This window comes from Nematolebias whitei, chromosome 8 (genome assembly GCF_014905685.2).
Source record: "Nematolebias whitei isolate Nwh7 chromosome 8, NemWhi1, whole genome shotgun sequence".
Lineage (NCBI taxonomy): Eukaryota > Metazoa > Chordata > Actinopteri > Cyprinodontiformes > Rivulidae > Nematolebias > Nematolebias whitei.
In genome coordinates this window covers 43,353,783-43,377,182 of record NC_056505.1, presented here as the reverse complement: position 1 = coordinate 43,377,182, position 23,400 = coordinate 43,353,783, and the positions used below count along the sequence as shown (strand labels likewise).

The window sequence follows — 23,400 nt, the reverse complement described above, 5'->3', positions numbered from 1 at the left end:
CAACATTACAGCAGAGAACGTAACTTTCTTATAACAATACTCTTACACAAAGGTCATGTGTCCGTTTTTCATCAGGATCTAACTGTAATCTCAGCTGGACCCACTTCCTCATCACTGAATTTTCTCCGCTTGAGAATAAAGAAACAGTGATTTATTAAAACAAATCTTGAAGTGAACTTCATGAAGACATGAAGTTCTGTCATGGAGGTGAGTTCTTCACAGAATAGACATCATAATACAGGTGAGCTCAGTGAAGAACCCAGGTGAGGTCACAACAGACTGTGGGCAGCACAATGCACCACTGGAGACGACGCAGAGGTAGGACCATGAAGACAGCTGGGAGCAGGTGAGAGTGGGTGAAGCTGGAGCAGGAGGTGAACTCTGGAGAAAACTGATTCTGAATGCAGAACCTAACCTTACCTGAGAAACATCCATCCATTATCATCCGCTTGTTCCGAAGTCTGGTCGCGGGGGCAGCACCTTGAGCAGAGAAGCCCAGACATCTCTTTCCACAGACACCTCTTCCAGCTCTTCTGAGAGGATTCCAAGGCATTCCTAGGCCAACCAAGAGACGTAGTCTCTCCAGCTGGAGAGACCTGAGAAACAATAATCATAAAAACCTTTATAATATAAACACTTATCTTGAGAGTGAACTGTTTGAACTGTGTGCCTCAAGATGATCCGTTTTTCAAATATTTGAGAAACATACTCAGACTGACAAAGTTTTTTGGATTAAAAACGAAACGTTTCAACAATTTTTCATTTTTATTCTTTTACGTTTTTCATTAAGAGGACCTGACTTGACTTTGTTAGATTTTTCTACCTGGATTATTAAGTATTAATCTGAATGTAAGGAACATTCTTCATATAGTTTATCTGTCCATCCATCCATCCATCATCCATCTTCTTTACCCGCTTCTTCCTTTTCTGGTCACGGGGGTCACTAGTGTCCATATTCAGCAGTCAATGTGTGAGAGGTGGGGAACACACTGGGCAGGTCTCCAGTCCATCACAGAGACACCTGGACAGGTCTAACTTTGTTTAATTTTCTACCTGGATTATGAGCATGAACTTTGATGTTTTGAACCATTTTAGCTATGAGGAGTTGATGGGGGAGAGGGCGGAAACCATCTTATCACCATCAAACTGGTTGACTCACTATGTTAGGTGCTATTTATAAGACTGTAGTGAACTAGGCCTCCGACCAAAACTTGCCTCTGAAGACCTTCATGGGACAGGAACTGTTATTTCATTGATTTGAATCCAGAAATACAAATTAGCTCATCCAGAGACTGTATAATTGTATCCTGAAGTAATCAATTGGAAGAACACTCTTCTTTTTATTATCATTACTATTTTACAATATCTTGATAAATAAAAAGTGTGTTTAGTTCATATCATTTCTAATGTTGAAGTGAACCAATCATTTTAAATCAACTGTGAAACAGTATTAATGATTTTTTTAAACCTAATTTAAATTAGAAATCAAGTTAAATGTCTATTTACAAAGTAATTATGCATTTTGATTTTCTGTCTAAAGGAGAAGTAGTGATGTCGGTCAAAAGTCAGAGACAGTCAAAAAAGAAGTTATTAGAACGGGCTATATTGTTTTTAAACCTAGCAGACGGTATTAGCGACAGTCAGAGAGAGTCGCTGAGCAGCTGAGTAGGGGAATCATTGTTGACGCGCCAGCTGATCAGATCTTACATCCACTTAATTTTATTGTCATGCAGAACATCAGTGAATTACAAACATCCGTGTCCAAAAGCATCATTAAAACGGATCCGCCGGTTTAAACAGTGATCAAAGACAAAATCCATACACGCTTAAAGCGGTCAGCAAAAGTAGACTTCCCCCATCACTCACTCGCCAAATATTCCCCAAGTGAGCAACAGGTGATCTATAATCACTACCAACACCACGTGATCCCGCGCTGCACCTATCCACAACATTCTGGCCCCTAATTATTACATCATTACACAGTAATAATTACTCATACAACACCATAACCTAAGAAATACACTACATCAAACACAATGAGACAACATAACACATTCAAATAGTCCATGAAAGTCATTTTCAAATAGTCAAATAGTCATTTTCTCATTCTTTCTTCTTTTGTCCATAGTCAGTCAGTCATAGGCCAGAGGTTACCAGCACTTAGCCTAAATATAGTCAGTCTGCGATGTACATCTATCAATCAACCTTTATTTATACAGGTAAATCCCATTGAGCCTCGAGGACTCACTTACAAGAGAGACCTGATTTCAACAAAGAAAGATGACAACAATGGACAACAGCAACAACAATAAGCAGTTATAAAAACTCATACTACAGTTTTTTTTTTTTTTTTTTTTTAACAAATAGGATGGCTAAAAGGAAAAAGGTAACAAAACCAAAAAAACTGCTAGATTCCAAGACAAATGTATAAAACTAAAAACAGGAACATGTCTGCATTGGTCCCTGCCAGGAGTCCAACAGATTCTTAAAGCCACTTAGAGAGGTCAAGGTCGAGAGCTTCAAATCTTTTTGTAAGATATTCCAGGAAACAGGAGCGGAGTAGGAGAAGGCCCTTTTGCCTAGTTCAGTCCTCACTGAGGGAACACTGCAGGTAATAATGTCCTGAGAGCGCACTCCGTAGCTGCACTCACGCAGAGACATGTAGGAGGAGATGTATGAAGGCAGCAGACCAAGAAGTGATTTAAAGATGAAAATGTACCAGTGAGAGAGTCTGCGTGAAGTTAATGATGTCCAGTTAACCAATGAATACAGGGTGCAGTGGTGGGTACGATAATCACAGCCAGTTATGAATCTTAGTGCACCATGATAGACAGCATCCAACATCTGCAGGGTTCTTGTAGGAGCGTTCATGTAAATAATATCACCAAAATCAATTGAGGGAAGGAAAGTCACAGATACAAGGCGTTTTCTAGCATTCAGGGTTGGACAGGATCTGTTTCTGAAAAAGAAACCCAGTTTAATTTTCAGTTTCTTTACCAAGTTTTCCACATGGAGCTTAAAAGAAAGATGTGAGTCGACCAAGATACCCAAATATTTATAGGAATCAACAAACTCAATGGGGACACCATTTGAGGATAAAATCGGAGGAAGAACTGCTGGGACCAACTTCCTATTTGAAAAAAGCATCCCTTTGGTTTTTTCGGCATTTAGGACAAGTTTGAGGTGAAATAAATCAGTCTGGATGTAGTTAAATGCAGATTTCAGAAGCTGGAAAGCCTTAGCAACTGTTTTAGCTCGACAATAAACAACTGTGTCATCAGCATAGAAATGTATGGATGCATTAGGGATGTTTTTACCTACATTATGTATGTAGATTGTAAAGAGGGTGGGTCCTAAGACTGAGCCTTGTGGTACACCATTGTTGACTGTTAAATAACTGGAGGAAGTACCATTATGTTGAACACATTGCCTCCGGTCTGAAAGATAGTTAGAGAACCAACCAATGGTGTGATCTGAGAAACCGATTTCTGAGAGTTTATGACACAAGATGTTATGATCCACAGTGTCAAAAGCTTTAGACAGGTCTAAGAAAAGTGCAGCACAATAATCCTTAGCATCCAGTGCTTCAACAACGTCATTAAGAACCTTCAGTGAAGCAGTGGTTGTGCTGTGTTGTTTCCTGAAACCAGATTGATGTGGAGGTAAGATGTTAAATGAGTCCAGGTAATTTTTGATTTGAGAGTTTATCAGTTTTTCTAGAACCTTGGCTAAAATGCAGAGTTTAGAGATTGGTCGATAGTTGTTCAGTGAGGTGGGGTCACCTCCCTTCAGCAAAGGAAGAACAAAGGCTGTTTTCCAAGTGTCTGGGATGGAGTTTTGTCTTATGGAGAGATTGAAGATGTGGGTCACAGGGACTGTGATGATATGAGCAGCCAGCCTTAAGAAATAAGGTGGAAGTTCATCTGGACCTGCAGATTTTTTAGGATCAAGATCTTTTAACAGTTTATTGACCTCACTGACTGAGAATGGAGAAAAAGAGAAGGTGTGATTAACTGAGGATTGACTTGTAGGAGGGATTTGATTTGTAGAAGTTTGGTTATTAAGTGAAGTGGCTGATTTTCCATTAGTTATTGTGTCAAATAAAGAACCAGAAGCAACAAAATGTTTGTTGAGACAGTTCAGGATCTCGTGCTTATTTGACACAGGAGCAGAGTTAACGAGAAGTTGTGATGGGAGGTCAGATGATTGGGGGGTGCCTGAGAGAGATTTAATTGTTTTCCAGAATCTGTTAGGGTCATTTAGATTTTTGGAAGTCTGAGATAAGAAATAGTTTCGTTTTGCTGCTTTGACAGCAGTTGTACATTTATTCCTCATCTGTCGAAAACTCAACCAATCAGTGTCTGAGTCAGATTTTCTCGCTGCGGCCCAAAGATGATCTCTCCTGTGCAGGAGGTCAGCTAGCTCTGGAGTAAACCAGGGGCTGTCTCGTCCCTTTATTCTGAACTGACGAAAAGGAGCATGTAAGTTCAGGAAATAAATTAAATTATTATGGAAATAGTTCCAAGCAGAGTTCACGTCATCAGTTAACAGAATACGATGCCAGTCAAAGTGAGACAGATCCCAGAGGAATGACTGTTCACAGAAATGTTTCAGATCCCTTTTTTTAATTAATCTGGGCTTAGAAGGTGGAAGTTTAATATCTCTCAAAGCCGCTGTCACACAATGATCACTCAAAAGATCAGCGAATACACCTGTACCAGGGAATTTGTGAGGCATATTAGTTAGAAACAGGTCTAAGATGGAGGAATTGTCAGGATGGCTTTTATTTAATCTGGTGGGGGAGTCGATCAGTTGGGTTAAATTAAAAGACAAGCAACATTCCTTGAATTTGTCACAGAGGGGGGTCGACTTACACCAATCAATGTTGAGATCTCCTGCCAAAAAGATCTCTGTGAATTTTAAATTACCAAGGAATTCCTTAATGGCATTTAATGCTTCAGGTGAAGCTGTGGGGGGGCGGTAGCAGCAGACTACAGTTAAAACCTGGCCTCCATTCAAGGTGATGTTTACAGATAAGGCTTCAAACTGGTTTGGAATTGTTTTGAAAGTCACAAGACTTGAAACCAGGGTATCTCTAATGTAAATAATGACTCCACCCCCCCCCTTTTTTGACGATCACAGCGGTAGATGTTAAATCCATTGATTGCCACGTCATTATTCATTACAGATTTGTTGAGCCAGGACTCAGAAATAAAGATAACATCTGCCCCAGAAGAACTGACCAGGATTTTCACAGCATCAAGTTTTTTCAGAAGGCTACGAGCGTTTACATGCAGAAAATGAAGCCCAGAGGCGTTTTTAAAGTCATTTGGTGTGCTGTAATTAGTGGGGGGTCCAGGATTGGGTTGAATTCCTGAGAGCAATAACAACATTATTATCAGACATTTTCTTGAGTTTTTTGTGACTGATGTGTAATTACAAGAGTTAACAGTGTGACAATTAGCCCCCATAATCGAACCATGAGAAACATTAATGAAGACGCGATCATTCAGAACCCAAAAACAGTGAAAGTTGCAGTGATGGACAGATTCAGGTGTATTAACAAGATTCAGTGACTCCAGATAATCTGAGAACTGAAAATAGTGACAGTAATATGAATGATGCAGAAAAGTTTCAGACCATAAAATGTCACAGTTCAAATGGGCAAACAAACCCGACGAGATGGCCCAACTGCAGTTTAAGTCAGGCTGAGGGGGGCTCCGGCCCCCCTGTGAAGATGGATGGATGGATGGATGGATGCTCCCATGAGAAACAGAAGCTGGGTCCAGAATCAACAGGCCGAAACAGAAACAGAAAATTTGCAGCAAATAGCAGAGCGAGCTGCCAGAAAATCCTCCTGAAGTGAAAGGCATGGTCCAAGTTCGTTTCAGGTCGACAGGGGCCAACAACGTGATCCGGAATAAAATTAATTATTATCCAGGTGAGTTTGGATGGAGGCCTGCAGCAGCTCCGATACAAACTCCGAACTTCTCTCGAGCACCACGCAGCCCTGCTCCTCCACGCTGCTCCTCCACGCTGCTCCTCCGCGCTGCTCCTCCGCTTCTCAGCACCCGACAGCACGGGGCACCCCCGGTGAAAAGCGAGACTGACCGGAGAGGCTGAGGCTGAAGTCGGCAACTGGTCCGGTCCGGTTCTGCTCCAGTTCGGCTCCGGCGCTCCAAGCACGAGAGACGAAGAGGCTGAAGATATCCCTGGCCCGGTTTTGCTCCGGTCCGGCGGCCCAGTCTAGCAGCGCGGTTCTGCTCCGGTCCGGCGGCCCAGTCCGGCGGCGCGGTTCTGCTCCGGTCCGGCAGCCCGGCGGCGCGGTTCTGCTCCGGTCCGGCGGCGCTTCAAAGCACCGGAGCGTCTCCTCCAGGTGAACACAACGACTCCACGGAGGTGGATCGTCTTTCAGTAAAAGTAACGGGCTGCTCACTGAAGCTGAGACCGGCTCTGTTGAAGACGAAATCCCCCACAGCCACCTCGATTCGGTTCTGGTCCAATTCGAGGGTCACAGGTACACTTCCCCCACACCTATGGAAACACCACGAGGGCCAGTCCAGCTGAAAACCAGCGAAATACCACCCGGCGATATTTGTCGGAACCAGGTAGAACTAGACTTTACCATCTAGTTGTGGTAAAGTCAAGTCAAAAGGTCATGTCAAAAGCTGAGTCAAATGTGTTGTCTTCATTGGTCAGAAGTCTCCTGAAGAAGACATATCTTCGTGATGGGTCTGCATAAGTGGCTTGTTGGGGTCTTAATCCAGACCTGATGTACAAGTCCATTTTTATCTGACACAGTTTCTGTGATTCTGCCAATGATCCAAGAACCACGAGGTGCAGAGTCATCCATTATAAGGACCACATCTCCAGGAACAAAGTTGCGTCTCATCTTCATCCACTTTTGGCGCTGTTGAAGTTGAGGCAGATATTCTTTAATCCATCTCTTCCAGAACAGGTCAGATATATATTGAACCTGTCTCCATCGTTTCCGTGCATAAACATCCTCTTTCTGGAATAAACCAGGTGGTAAGCCTGGATTAGACTTGAGTAAGAGAAGATGGTTCGGTGTTAAAGCTTCCAGATCATTTGGGTCGATGGATTCCAATGTAATTGGTCTACTGTTGAGGATTGACTCCACTTCACAGAGAGCAGTTTGAAGTCCTTCCTCATCCAAGTGCTGTGTCTGCAGGGTGGAATAAAGGACCTTTCTGATGGAACGAATCAATCTCTCCCATGCTCCACCATGATGCGACCCAGCTGGAGGATTGAAGATCCATTCCACTCCCTTCAGTGACAGCGCATCAAAGATCTTTTCCTGATTCCAATCTTCAATAGCTCGTCTCAGCTCACGCTCTGCGCCCACAAAGTTGGTACCATTATCAGACCGCAGCTGTTGTACTTGACCTCGCCTTGCAATAAAATGTCGTAAGGCGTTAATGAAAGAGTCTGTGTCAAGAGATGAGGCAACCTCAATATGCACTGCTCTGATCACCAAACATGTGAAGATAACTCCATATTTCTTCACAAGACTTCTCCCATGCTTCACTTCAAACGGACCAAAATAGTCCACTCCAACAAAACTGAAGGGGGGTTTCTCAGGGGTTACTCTGCTTTCAGGCAGGTCAGCCATTTGTTGCTGGCCTGCAGCTCCATGAAGCCATCTGTAGGTCACACACCTCGACATGATCTTTCTAATCAATGCACCAGCACTAGGAATCCAATATTTCTGATGGAGCTTTGAAAGTATGTGGTTCCTACCACCATGACCCACCCCTTTATGGATGTATTGAAGAATAAGGTCAGCAATATGAAGATCTTTAGCAACAATGATAGGGTGCTTAGAATCTTCAGACATGACAGCCCTACTGAGACGCCCTCCAACATGCAGCACATCATCCATCAAAACGGGATTTAACTTGTATATGTGACTGCTTCGTTTGACGTTCTCTCCCTTTTGGAGACAGGAGATTTCTTCAGAATATCTTTTCTTCTGACAGAATTTGATTATCTGCATCTCAGCATCCTCAATCTCTCCTAATGAAAGAAAGCCAGTATGGAGCTCAACCCTGTAATGAGCACCTTCAGACTGGGTTTTTTCAGATGCAAGCTGGAAATGTGTCTTGCTTCTCTTGTGATGCAAGAGCAATGTTTTAAATCTCAAAATCCAACCCATCACTCTGACAAGACGGGTCCAAGATGAAGCACGATGAATCAAAAGAGCCAAGGGATGATCGTCATCTTGTGCAGGGGAAACGCCAACAGAAGCAGACAGTTTGACTTCAGGGTCTTCATGTGGAAGTTCTTGTATTTTCTCTGGGTTGACAGGCCAGTCTGTTTCTGGCTGTGTGAGAAATGCAGGGCCAGATAACCATGTAGTGTCATGTAGAAAAGGCTCTGCCTTCATACCCCTAGAAGCGAGGTCTGCTAGGTTATTTGTTGTATTCACATATCTCCACTGGGAGGCGTCAGAAGCCCTAAGAATCTCTGACACTCTGTTTGCCACAAAAACACGAAACCTCGAAGTCTTGTTATTGAGGTATTTCAATACAGAGGTGATGTCTGTCCAAAACACCGAATCAAGGAGAGATAGCCTTAGTTCTCTTCTCCACAGTATGTCCATGGGAACTGCCAACAAAGCTGCCGTCAATTCCATACGGGGAATTGTGACTGGTTTTAAAGGTGCCACCCTGGACTTCTCCATTATGAAGGAACGGTGCATCTGGGAGAAACCGTCCTGCAGCAATAGGTAGGTAACAGCACCATACCCCTTCTCACTCGCATCTGCAAAATGGTGCAACTGAGCGATGGTCACTTTTCCAAAATCAGTAGGTTTCAAACATCTTCTGATACTAATGTTGTCTAACAGTTGCAATTCTTCCATCCAGCTTTCACACTCTTGAGCAACAGCTGATGGAATAGCATCATCCCATCCTATCCCCTTCTGACACAGGTCTTGAAAGATTATTTTAGCTATGAAAATAACAGGAGCTAAAAATCCCAAGGGGTCATGGAAGGTGCGGACAGTGGAAAGGATCCCTCTTCGGGTCAATGGTCTGTTTGGGATGGATATGCAGAATTTAAATGCATCCGACTACAGACACCACCGTACTCCCAATGCTCGCTCAACAGGCAAGAGGTCACAATCTAGATCTAGGTCTTTAACCTGTTTAGCTCTTTCCTCTTCAGGTATTACTGTCAGGACGCTGCGGCTATTACTTATCCACTTCGTTAAGTGGAAGCCGCCTTTGGCACAGATGAGTCTGAGGTCTGAGTAAAGAGATATGGCTTCCTCTTCAGTGCATATTGAGGGAAGGCAGTCATCCACATAAAAACTATACAGAATGGTGTCAATCACCTGCTGGCTGAAATCTGCTTTGTTGTCTTCTGCACATTTCCGCAGGACATAGTTGGCACAACTTGGAGAGGATGTTGCTCCAAATAAATGAACACCCATCCGGTACTCCTGCATGATCTGATTGAAGTCACCACCAGGCCACCAGAGAAACCTCAATAAGTCAGCATCTTCCTCTGGCACATGCACCTGATGGAACATGGCTTCAATATCAGACATCAAAACAACAGGCTCTTTTCTGAACCTAGTCAGCACACCAACCAGGCTATTTGTTAAATCGGGACCACTCAGAAGTTGTGCATTGAGAGAAACACCCTGGAATGATGCAGCACAGTCAAAAACGACCCAAATCTTTCCCTTGGTAGGATGGTACACCCCATGGTGAGGGATATACCAAACCTTTCCATCACTGCTCTTCAATTCTGTGGTTGGCACTCTTTTTGCATAACCTTTGGATATGAGATCTTTCAAGAAGGCAGTATAATCTTTGTGGAAGTCTTTATCTTTGATTAACCTTTTCTTTAAGCTTAAAGCACGTTGTTCAGCAATTGCACGGTTATCAGGCATTCTTATGTCTCGGTCTCTCAAAGGCAGGACAATGCTGTAGTGTCCATCACACAAGGTTACCATCTTACTGGCCAACTCCAGAAACTTGGAATCCTCCTTTAACCCCATTTGCTCATCGTGGCTGCTCTCAGGAAAGTCTATCTTGAATTGTTGCTTCCATAGGTTATCCAATGTAACAGCAGAAATTCTGTTCATGATGACTGTTGACAGACAACTTGGTCTTTTACAACATTCTCGGTCAAGTGGCCCATTCACTGTCCAGCCGAGCACAGTTTTAATGGCAAAAGGTCCATTACCTTCACTCTTGATGACCTCCAAAGGTTCTAGAGCTCTGGGCATATTCATGCCAATCAAAAGCTCCACCTGTGCTTTGATCTCTGGTAAATGAACACGCTTCAAATGTGGCCAAATAGCCAGGTCTTGTTGCTTTGGGATGTTACCCAGGTCTACAGGCATTCTGTGTTGAGTGAAGAGTTCAGGCATGTCATAATACATGTCACTGTCCAATCCGGCAATTTTAAGTTCAGGTACAATGAAGCTGTCCACAACTTTCTCTTGTCCCATGGTGCGCAAGAGAATCTTTGTTTTTCTCCCAGTGAGATTCAGCTTATCCAAAAGGCCTGCTGTACAAAAGGATGCTGAACTCCCTTGGTCCAAAAAGGCATAAGTTTCCAGTGTTTTTCGACGTTTCTTTGATTTCACCTTGACAGGTACAATGGCAAGCTTGCAGTCCTGTTCACCAGCCCCAGTAAGACCACTAGTCTGAACTGTGACAGGAGATTTCACTGCTTCAGCATCAAGTTGAACTTCATTCTCTTTCTTGTTATGGATATGGAGAATGCTTGCATGTCTGAAACCACAGATTTTACATGAAAGGCGTTTTCTGCATTCTTTGCTGATGTGCCCTGTACGCAGGCAACCAAAACAGACACCATTTCTCCTAAGAAATTAAATCTTGTCATTGAGATCTCTTTTTGAGCAAAGAGCATAACTCCAGTTTATGACCACCTTTGCAAAACAAACAAATCTTCACATCAGTCCGAATGTCTTGTGCCTCTGATGGATTATTTCTCTCAACAGCAGAGGTAGTGATGCCAAAACTACTTCCTGTAGTTTTTGGGCGAGAAAAACGTTTCCCTCCATTGTTGTTCTTGGCTGATGAATTTATTAATTGAGCATCACTTAGGTTTCCAAATACAGGATCTGTAGTAATTTTGACTTGACGTTCAATGAAGCAAACAATGTCAATAAATGTTGCTCTTCGATGATGCTTCTCCTGGATGTCACATGCTACTGTTCGCCATTTATCTTTTAATTTGTATGGCAATCTTTTGGTCACAGCAAGCATATTAGCAGGTGTGTTTAATTCAGAAAGATCATGAACCTCCTCCATAGCGTTACAACATCCACGTACGAACAAACAATATGCCTGAAGAGCTTTTCCATCTTCTGATTTAATCGATGGCCATGAATGAACTTTATTCAGATAAGCAGATGCAACAACATGACCGTTTCCAAAGTGCTCATACAGCATAGTCTTTGCTTTTACATATCCACCACCATCAGACATATGTTGACAGCTTTTGACCAGTTCATTGGGCTGCCCCCTGGTGTACTGCGTGAGGTAATGCAGGCAATCGTCAGGATCACTGGTCTTTGATTCAATGACCTGTTCAAATGAGCGCATAAAAGCCTGAAATTGAAGCGGATTGCCATCAAAAGGTTGAATTTCTCTTTTAGGTAGCGAAAAGAGACTTTGTTGACGAACCAACATGCAAGTTAATTCATTTTGTTTCTCCATGATGGATAACAGATTTTCATTGGTTGCTAAGTGACCAGCTTGCTGCAGAGGCACATTTGATATTGTTCTGCTTACAGGATGAGAAGGTCCAAGAAGAGGTGCCGACCTTTTCTTTGTCACATTATGTTGCACTGTTTTCACTTGAAGCTCTGCATTTTCATTAACTGTATTTCTCTTTGTCTGTGGAACAAAAGTATTAGCATTTGCATTAAGAGTCGCAACAGCATTACCTTTTTATTTTAAAATATGATTCCATTCCATTGAATTTCTGTGAAGTTGAGCTTTGCACTGCAGATCCAGTTTTTAGCACATTCACTTTTGCAGCAGTTGCAGCTATTTCTGCTTCCAGATGAAACTGTTCCTTCCTTTTCCTCAGTTGCTCCTCTTGTTCTTCAATTGCATGCTTTGCTTTGAGCATATTTTGACGTGTGAACAAGGCAGCCATTTCAGCTTCTGCCTTTAGACGTGCAGATGAAGTTGATGATAATTTAGAGCTTGACCTGCTTCCTTGATTTGAAACACTGTCAGATGGCAACACATAATCTTGAATGTCATGCTGGAGATTGGCAGATAACTGAGGCTCCATTTGTTCTTGAACCTCCACTTCTCCTCCTGATGGAGTTTCCTTTGGCTGCAAAATGTCAGATAATGACCTGCTTGAGCATTTGTTTGTTCCAGAAAGCTATATTTGAGCATCCTCAATAAACCCTTTGTTGTATTTAGTGATGCTTGAAAACCATGTATTTTGTTTATCTTTCTCATCGAGCGGAATTAAAGGCAGCAGAGATTCATGCAATACACTGGTGTCCTCAAACAGATGTGTTAACTCATTCAGCTGTGATTTTACTTGTGAATAATTTTTATCATCTTTCATTAGCTCTTTAAGAGATGATATAACACCTTTCATTTTCTTGACATGCCTTTTCCGCTCGGTTTGGATGGTTTCAATTTTATTTGCGAGAGCTTTCTCGCTGAGGACGATCGTTCTTTTACCCTTTTCAGGTTTCTCAACAGCAGATACAGCAGACGATCCACTCATTTTAATCCAAAATAAAGTAAAACTTCCAGGCAACAGAAAATCCTTAACTTTATTGAACGCACGCAGAGCCACAGCACACACTCGCACACCGAAATCCCGCAGCCTCAGTCCCACAGCAAACGTAACAGGGGAGCGTGTCACAACAACAGCTTAACGTAGCGGAATACGCAGCACCAAACATTCAGGTTACATACCACTGTCGTCTTCTACTTCTCTGACAAGCGATCATCTTTCGTAGTGGCGGTGGTGTGTCCTCGCGTTTGCATTCCAGCTGTGCGAGAAAAACTCTGTCGTCATTTTTGCTGACAATTGTTAGCGACTGTCAGAGAGAGTCGCTGAGCAACTGAGTAGGGGAATCATTGTTGACGCGCCAGCTGATCAGATCTTACATCCACTTGATTTTATTGTCATGCAGAACGTCAGTGAATTACAAACATCCGTGTCCAAAAGCATCATTAAAACAGATCCGCCGGTTTAAACAGTGATCAAAGACAAAATCCATACACGCTTAAAGCGGTCAGCAAAAGTAGACTTCCCCCATCACCCACTCGCCAAATATTCCCCAAGTGAGCAACAGGTGATCTATAATCACTACCAACACCACGTGATCCCCCGCTGCACCTATCTACAACAGACGGTAAAAAGAGAAACACTGGCATCTGCGTGTCTTACTTCGCCATAACATTTCTCTGTCTGTACTAAACGTTCCTAAACATTCCTGAACTCTCTGTTGACTTTTAATAACCCTCTGACATCACTAGAACCACCCCCTGTTGGTTGTTTCAACCAATCAGGAAGTCCTAAGTGACCAGAAGTGAGAACGCTTTTAAAAGTCGACACTTCCTGGAACTATTCAGTCTACTCCATCTACGGAGTCTTCTTCGTCTTCTCAAGTTCTTCTGAGTTCTTCTGAAGTCTTGGATCTGAGTTGAACTCAGTCTTTGATGGAGTCTTCTCAAGCCTTGTGGAGTCTTCCACTTCTGAGTGGAAACTCTGACGGACTCACAGATGCTTGCTGTGAATCCACCCGGGTGTAATGCCTCCAACTTCGAAGGGAGCTGAGCCTGTTTGTTGAATGGAGTAAATCGACACTACTTCTGATGATGACCAGCCGATCTTACCGGAGACGCTGGAAGGTAGCGTTGAAATGGACCCGACACCAGAGCTGATTTATCTCCTGCAAAGGTAACGAGTCGTCACGTGCTAAGTGTACAGGAGGTTTGAGCTGGTGATTGAAAGAAGCGTGCTAATTCTGGTCAACAACATACACCTCTCTTCACCCATCTTTTCTTTAAATCTCTAAACTCCTTCCTTTAAACTCTTCTATTTTGCCAGTAATCTAGATGCCTTCAGAAATGTATTGTTGTCTTATTAGTAAAGCGTGCCAAGTTTTATTAATCAGAACCAGATCAGCTAATCACGTGTACATGTTTTGATGTTAAATTTTGATTCTGTTAAATAAATGACCGCATTTATTCTGACGGGTCAAAGGAAAATTAACGTCTCTTGTCACTGATTAAACAATACTCAGTTACCTCGGTCACATGGCATTAATTTAACTCGAAAAAGAAAGAACCCGTTATATTTAAATAATTAGTAGTGAAGGTACAGCGAAGCTGCACCCCACTTTCACTACATTTGGTGGGACTGTATGTCCACAGCAAAGCTGTCCTCCACACACTACAAGACGTAGTTTGTTGTGGCTTCTCGGACTGAAGAAGGTTTTTGGATGAAAGACGAAACATTTCAACAAGAATCCGTCCAGAGGACCTTTATTTGTTTGTAGAGATGGTATGGTAAATATATTATACTAAATAATAAATAAATACAGCATTTTCCAGAAAAGTCTAAAACGGTCAGATTTAGGCCAAACGCATCAAGAGGGTTTATTCATCTGTGTTTCAAAAGCTGTCATGTCTTCATAGATCCTGCTCCCCAGAACAGTTTTCTGACTTTCAGTAAGAAAATCCATTTATGCAAAAAAAAAAAAAGTTTTTAGTACATTTTATCATCATTAAACTTAGATTTCACATCATTATATGTTGATGCAGCTTTCAGTTCTTGCAGAGCTCTGATTGTCTCCCATGCAGGTTCCACACACATCCTGACACCCACTAATTACCTGAAGGACCTGCAGCACTCCGACTTTCTGGACCCCAACACCCCAACAGAAGGATCAGCTGAAGCGCCTGCAGAATGAGAAGATGTCTGGACGTAAACGTGTCAAATGAAACAAGTCCTGTAAATGTGAGTGTTTCTGTGGACCTCCTCCTGCTCACTCTGCACTGATGCACTGCACATGTTCACTGAGCGGTGGGTTTCAAACAGCATCAGTCACAGCTCTGCCATGAACTTACTGAGAAGAATGTGTTGTAGAACACAATATAATTTTATTAACCATTTCAACATATTTTCTTTGTAAAAGTTGTAATATATTTTTCATAAAGGAGAGATAAAACAGATGAAATCGCCTCATGAACTGCATGTTTATTACAAATATTCTTTACATTTAAAGGTTGCAAAAAGTCATTCAAAAAGCTCTGCCATGTGTGAATACAACATCTGGTTAATCATGGCTGACTCTGAGGCCTAAAGACATGCAGGTGTACAAGCTGTCAGTGTCATCATGCATAGATCTGTCACCAGTTATAACATCATTATCTAATATGAGTCCACTTAAAGCTTTCTCTGAACACAATTAAAACCCCAAACTTGACACTGTACCTGCCATTCTGTCTGTTCCCCTCAAACCTAGCTGGCTGAAACAGATGGCTGCTAGTCCTGAGTCTGGTTCTGCTGGAAGTTTCTTCCTGTTAAAGGGAGTTTTTCCTTTCCACTGTCTACTTTGTTCTTGTCCTACCATTCTATGTTTGTCTGTCTCTCTTTCCTGTCCTCTCAAACCAGCCGGTCAAAGCAGATGGCCGCTTGTCCTAAGCCTGGTTCTGCTAGAGGTTTCTTCTTTTTAAAATAGAGTTTTTCCTTTCCACTGTTGCCACTGTGCTTGCTCAGGATGGGAGACTGCAACGAAGCCAAGATTCAACTTGTCTGCTGGATTCCTTAGAGAACTTTACCAATTGGCTTTTATGTATGCAAATGTTTCTGTAAAATGCCCTGAGACAACTTTGTTGTGATTTGGCGCTATATAAATAAACTGAATTGAATTGAATTGTTCAAGATGAGAGACTGACAAAATGAAGATTCAACTGAATCTACTGCTTACTTACTTTGTAGATAGATAACTATTACTAATTGTATTTTATTATGTATATGAAACAATTCAATCTTTATTTCTACAGGTTAGTCTCATTGAGTCACGAGGACTCATTTACAAGAGAGACCTGTTTTAAACAAAGAACACAGATGCGGTACAGACTACAATACAACAATCATATAGAAGTATATAAAATAAAATGTAAATAGAAGTGATATAAAATGAAATAAAAAACAGCTACATTATAAAACAATGTAAAATGCTAACTGATCAGGAGGAGCAGTGCGGTTTTCGTCGTGGAACACTGGACCAGCTCTACACTTTTAGCAGTGTCCTGGAGGGTGCGTGGGAGTTTGCCCAACCAGTCTACATGTGCTTTGTGGACTTGGAGAAGGCGTTTGACCGCGTCCCTCGGGGAACCTTGTGGGGGGTACTCTGGGAGTATGGGGTAACGGGTCCTTTGATATGGTCTGTTAGGTCCCTGTATGACAGGTGTCAGAGCCTGGTCCGCATTGCCAGCAGTAAGTCGGGCTTGTTCCCAGTGAGAGTTGGACTCCGCCAAGGTTGCCCTTTGTCACCGATTCTGTTCATAACTTTTATGGACAGAATTTCTAGGCACAGTCAAGGTGTTGAGGGGATCCGTTTTAGTGGCCTTAGGATTGCGTCCCTGCTTTTTACAGATGATGTGGTCCTATTGGCTTCATCAGATCGTGATCTACAGCTTTCGCTGGAGCGGTTCGCAGCCGAGTGCGACACGGCCAGGATGAAGATCAGTTCCTCCAAAGCAGAGGCCATGGTCTTGAGCTAGAAAATGGTAGAGTGCCCACTCCGGGTCAGGGAGGAGGTCCTGCCCCAAGTAGAGGAGTTCAAGTATCTTGGGGTCATGTTCACGAATGAGGGGAAAAATGGAAAGTGAGATCGATAGGCGGATAGGTGAAGCATCTGCAGTGAAGCGGGCGCTGTACAGGTCTGCAGTGGTGAAGAGAGAGCTGAGTCAAAAGGCGAAGCTCTCAATTTACCGATCGATCTACATTCCTACCCTCTTCTATGGTCGTGAGCTTTGGGTTGTGACCAAAAGAACAAGATCTCGGATACAAGCAGCCAAAATGAGTTTTCGCCGCAAGGTGTCTGGGCTCTCCCTTAGAGATGGGGTGAGAAGCTCGATCATCCTGGAGGGACTCGGAGTAGAGCCACTGCTTCTCCACGTCAAAAGGAGACAGTTAAGGTGGCTCGGGCATCTGTTTGGGATGCCTCCTGGACGCCTCCCAGGTGAGGTGTTCCAGACACGTCCCACCGGGAGGAGACCCAGAGGAAGACCCAGCACACACAGGAGGAACTATGTTTCTTGGCTGGCCTGGGAACGCCTCGGGATTCCCTTGAAGGAGCTGGACCAAGTGGCTGGAGAGAGGGAAGTCTGGGCCTCCCTACTTAGACTGCTACCCCCGTGACCCGACCCCGGATAAGCGGAAGAAAATGGATGGATGGATGGACGTAAAATACTAAAAACAGGAACGTCTGCATTGATTTTTGCTGTGAATTTATCATTTGTTTAAAATCCCTTAGAGAGGTCAAGATTAAGAGATTCAGATCTTTTTGCAAGATGTTCCAGGAAACGGGAGTGGAGTAGGAGAAGGCCCTTTTGCCTAGCTCAGTCCTCACTGAGAGAACACTGCATGTAATAATGTCCTGAGAGCGCACGCTGTAGCTGCACTCACGCAGTGACATGTAAGAGGAGATGTATGAAGGCAACAGACCAAGAAGTGATTTAAAGATGAAAATGTGCCAGTGAGAGAGTCTGTATAATGTTAATGATGACCAGTTAACCAGTGAATACAGGGTGCAATGGTGGGTGCAGTAGTTACAGCCTGTTATGAATCTTAGAGATTGACAACATCCAACAGCATCCAACAAGATGCTTTTGGAGAGAGCCGGACCTTTGGAGAGCCAGTGCAAAATACCACACAACAGTCCTGATCAAGTCCAAATAATCCAGAGGGATCCAGATGAAAAAAGTCCGGGTGAGCTCTGGGGAAAACACCGGACCTCTGAGCAATGCCTCCCCACACGAGAGGCTCCCTGAGCCACCAAGCAGTGCTCAGATTGAACCAGGACCACTTTCAGCCTCATCGTTCAATCACAGTCAGTTCCGTATGGCTCTTTGCATCTACTGAGCACTGAAGGTACTTTGAAGAAGGACTGAACTTTTTAGTTAGGTCCACATCGGGTCAGTTTGATGTTACAAGACTGAAGAAAAGCTGAGGAAGCTGCGTCCACAACCGTTCTGATAATGGACTGAATATTTCTGTTCAGTGCCCTGAGACGTCTTCTGTTGGGACTTACAGCTACAGAAATATACTGAATTGAATTGAACAGATGAAGCTTCTTATCTTCTAACCATCAGATAAATCCTCCTTTATGACTCTGAAAGCTCAGCTGATTCAGCTAGCTAGCCGTTATGTTATTTATTTATTTATTTCATTTTTCGCTTGAAACTTGAACTGAAGTTACTGACTTGAAAAGTAAAATAAAATTCTCTCTTTAATTGTTAGTTTCTCTACACTCCATTTTCTTCATCATTCTTCTCTGATGAGACATTTTTCCAAACTGAAACGAAAGTTAACTCTGAGTTAGAACACCGCCATATTAGTTCACCCAAGAGAAAAGGGGTGTGGCTGTTTACTTCTCATCCAATCAGAGGTCGTAACTCGGTTTAAGGTGGGTCTTGACTGTTAGACAGTCTTTGTTTTTATAAAGAAACTTGTCTAATTAAATTTAAAATCCATATTTTTGCCTTAAAAGTTTCAAATCTAAAAGATAAATAAGACAAATTATATTATCTTAAGAAAGATTACTCAAAACACACACTTTTATGAATAAGCATTCAGCATGAAAAACAGAAAATAGCATTTCTGGTTGCATAAACATTTGGTCACATGTACATTAATCAAAGAAGGTGCTGTTGGACTATGGATCTTTTCAAAAGGAAATTAGTTCTGAAAATGAACAAAGACCTCATTCTGTTCTCCTTATGGGAATGAAAGCCCAGGGAAGTACTCCTTTCTGGCTAAGGAGAGATATCAACCATTTGCTTGGATGTTTCAACTCAGGATCTTCAGGTTCATAGAAAGGTCTAATATAAAAGGTCTTTTAGGTTAATGAGTTCATTGTTGGCAGCTTAAAGGTTAGTACAGAATAACAGTCTTTATTATGCATTGTCCAAGCTTAGAAAGTTGTGGAAATCTAAAAGAAACAAGAATGTTTTAAAGGATGAGTGGAATAGATGAATGTCTAAAGCCCCCAGTATACTCCCGCGTATGCCCGTTCACGCGTACGTATGCGTGTACTGTATGCAGAGGTTCACACTTCATACTCCGAGCGTACTTGTGGGGCGGCTGTGGCTGAGTGGTTAGAGCAGTCATCCTCCAATGCAAGAGTTTGGGGTTCGAATCCACCAGCAGTCACATGCCGAAGTGTCCAAAGGCAAGACACTGAACCCCTCATCGCCTCCGATGTGTGTCCCATCGGTGAATGAATGTGATAAAGCTCTGATTAGTCTCTTTAGAATGATTTGTTCAATTAATTTTGTAGAGATCTAGTAGAGTGCTGTATGAATGGGTAAATGAGGACACAGATTGTAGTGTAAAGTGCTTTGAGTATCTTGATTAGATAGAAAGGCGATAGATAAGTACAGTCCATTTACCATTTACACCCTGAGCATCTGTAGTCGGCTCCACAGACAAGGGGCGTTTACCTTTGGGACAAATTGAGGTTGCTGATTGGTCATTTGCTGACACACCTACTGGATTGATTGACAGGTAAAAAAAAAAAACAAGAGCTGCAGCCTCAGCCACAGCAGTGTTCTTTGTTTATATGTTAATAAAAAGGTCTAATTTAAAAAACAAACAAAAAAAAAAAAACAGGGAGCATTTGGTCCTGCAGCCCATACATCAGACCAGCCCAACAGGAAATCTCCAGACTCTCCTGCAGCCATGCTGGACCTGAGTTTATAATTTGCTTGTGGCAAATTCTCACCATTTCAGTCATGGCATCAACGGAGGAGGAAGAGATCACTTGCCTTTTGGCAAAAAAAAAAAAAAAACAAAAAAAAAACGAAAGAAAAGGCCAGATCAGGGATGAAGAATGGGAATTTAATACATTGGTGTCGCATACAAAACAGTCCATCGCCAGGCAGTTTATTGTGGGACACCACGTATGCGGTCGTAAAAATTTAGCTTTGCACGACATGCCCTATGGGGGTACGCTCGTACCTCCACGTATGTACGTATCTCCACATATGGATGTACGCGGGAGTATACTGGGGGCTTTATTTTAATGATTTCAAACTAAAACTTAGTTTGGTTTCTCAGTCTGAGGTGTCCCTCTACATATCCCCCACTTTTGTGATTTACAACCTGACAGTTGGTGAATCACAAAACAGTATCCATACATCAGAAGTTTTTCAACAAACATTGTAGTAGATTCCAAAGGTCAAAGTCAATAATTCCAAGGAAGGAAAAAAAAACAAAGTTATTCCATACAAAGTCAGAAGAAATAATTCAAATTAAGGAAAAGTAATCCAGGTTATTCCACATGAGTTCAAAGGATTAATTCCACAAAGTGAAAAGGAAAGTCAAAGGTATTCCATATGAGTTCAAAGCGGTAATTCCACAAAAAGGGAAAAGAAAAAAATCAAGGGCATTCCATGTGAAATCCAAAGTGTCCTCTGGAGGTCATGGTGATGTCACTCTCTGCAACAATAGGTTGGACCACAGGATAATGCAGTAGGATGTTACTCATGTGGACCACAGGATGATGCAGTAGGATGGTACTTATCTGATGATTTTTGGTGACCATCTAACTAAAGGTCTAAATAATTTCTCATTTAATGGAATACTTTAAATAAATCTCTAAACATGCTAAACTAATGTCAATAATTTGACAGACTAAATTGTTCTGAGTTTATTTGAGTTAACAATAAAGATTCTAATGCCTCTACTTTTGTATATGGATGCGTAGACAAAAGTGTGTGTAGGCTAATGATTAAATGTTAAGAACATAAAGCATGCAAAAAGAGAATTTAGTATTTATACAAAACATTGGAAGCTTGTCCTGATGCATGCTCAATAATCCAGGTAGAAAAATCCAAAAAAGTTCAATCTGGTCCTCTGGACATTAAAAAAATGAATAAATAAAACCAAGCAAAAAAATATAGAAACGTTTCGTCTCTCATCCAAGAGACTTCCTCAGTCTGAGGTGCTGTTTTCAGCTCAGTCTCTTAAATAGCACCTTCTCAGAGTGGATCAACCAGTTTGCTGCTGACAACCAAAACCAGCTGATCACATGCTCAAGAAGGACCATCAGCCTAACAATGGATCATTAGCACACTGATGGCTGTTTACTATTCACAGAGAGCTGAGTGATACTAGCAATCACAGCATTGTAAGAGGGGGACAGTTGAACCCGGAGGCCTCCACCCCTGTTTAATGATGGACGATTTCTTTTCACAAAGATGGCCTCCTTTACTCCTCTCAAACCATCATTCCTCTCTGTCCAGGATGTGAACATCTTCATCCTTGAAAGAGTGACCGCTGGCCTGGAGATGAGTGTAGACTGCAGAGTCCTGGCCTGATGATGTTGATCTTTTGTGCTGGGCCATCCTTTTGGCCAGTGGCTGTTTAGTTTCCCCGATGTAAGACTGATCACAGCCCTCCTAACACTGAACAGCAAACACAATATTACTCTGTTTGTGCCGGGGGACTGGATCTTTGGGATGAACCAGTCTTTGCCGTAATGTATTTTGGGGTTTAAAAGCCACTGGTATGTTGTGTTTAGAAAATAAACGTCTCTGTTTCTCTGATACTCCCTCAACATACGAAATGACCACTGGTCTGGGTCTGGGTTCCTCCTTTTCACCCGATGGCTGACTGGAGTCCTGTTTGGGTTTCTTCTCTGCTTTCAGGAAGGCCCAGTTAGGATATCCACATTGCTCTAGAGCCTGTTTTGTGTAGGATTTCTCCTTCTTCCTGGCTCCCGAGTTAGTGGGGATGCTGTCTGCTCTGTGATACAGAGTCCTGATGATTCCTAACTTGTGCTCCAAAGGGTGATGGGAGTCAAACTGCAAATACTGGTCTGTGTGGGTGGGTTTGCGGTACACCTCGGTTTGCAAATGTCCTCTATCAGAGACTGAGACCTCACAGTCCAAGAAAGCCAACTTGCCATTTTTTACATCTTCTCGTGTGAATTTGATGTATTTATCCACCGAGTTGATGTGGTCAGTAAAATGTTGGACTTCCTGAGATTTAATTTTAACCCAGGTGTCATCAACATACCTGGGCCAATGATACCTGAGCCAAAAAATTGGCCTTCAAGGTCTCAATAGTAAAATTGGCCCAGCTGCTGAATGAACGGGTGAGACAGACCAATTTTACTATTGAGGCCTTGAAGGCCAAAGAAGAGCACATTAAACAGAAACTAACTATGTGTCTTGATCAGACCACACTTCAGCAAGTGTTGGACTGTACAGATCAGGCACGCTTAGCACAGCATGTCAAGTCCAAGACTCGACAACAAAATAAGTTTAACTTACTAATAACTCATCAAAACCATCATTATTCCAATAACAACACATTGAGTGTAGGACAACACTCCAGTAGTCCATTACATGCCAGGGTGTATTATGAAATTCTTTATCAAAAGGGCTCGTGAACGGTCGGCACATATTCAGACAAGATGGAAAAAATGAAACACCAGAGGCTGTCACTGCTAGGAGTAATAAGTGTCATTTATTAACCTGCCACAGAAAACAGCCAAGCAAAAAAAAACATGTACACTCTTAACACACAGATTGATATGAAATAACTTCTCACCGTGACACTGGCCGGGAAGTCGTTTTCGACCCAGGTAAAGAAGAATCACATCAAAATGGCGCATGGCACCAGCGCGTGCTGATCCATCACAGGACTTCCAACTTCCTGTGTTTGCTACATTTCTTATATACCTCCCCCTGATCGCGTGAGAGCAGTGATGGTTGTCAGGAGGGCAGATTTAATTAAATCTGTTTTTCCTTCATCAAAGCAGTCTGTGCAACAGAGCGATGGTTTCATAAAAAACATGTCCTTCAAAACCTGGGTCACTGTAACCTGAAGATTGGGCCCGATCTTCTGGCTAGAGCATCCCCAGAGAACTTTAATTACTCCAAAACACATCTGCAGCACAGGAATGGCTGAATAAGCAGATAAGCTGCATCAAAAGTGAGTATAAGTGTGTTTAAGTGTAATATAGGTATAGATTGACATAAAAGCATTAAAATAATCATTTCTATATCATTCCACCCTTGCTTTTATGGCAATTTTAGACATTTAATTCTGAATAAGTAACACACACAAAATGTATATGTTTGAATAGGCATAAAGGCAACTTAACACCTT

The 23,400-nt window shown here is 42.4% G+C and overlaps 1 protein-coding gene across 1 annotated transcript in view; it reads left to right on the top strand.

The window, feature by feature from the left end:
• LOC119414146 (syntaxin-binding protein 1-like) overlaps positions 1-23,400 on the top strand; it is a 78,826-nt gene that overhangs the window by 37,123 nt on the left and 18,303 nt on the right. The window contains exon 8 of the mRNA XM_037681269.1: positions 14,853-15,009. Coding sequence (XP_037537197.1) covers positions 14,853-14,962 — 110 coding nt within the window. The 3' untranslated portion in view covers positions 14,963-15,009. The remainder of the gene's footprint in view (positions 1-14,852; positions 15,010-23,400) is intronic.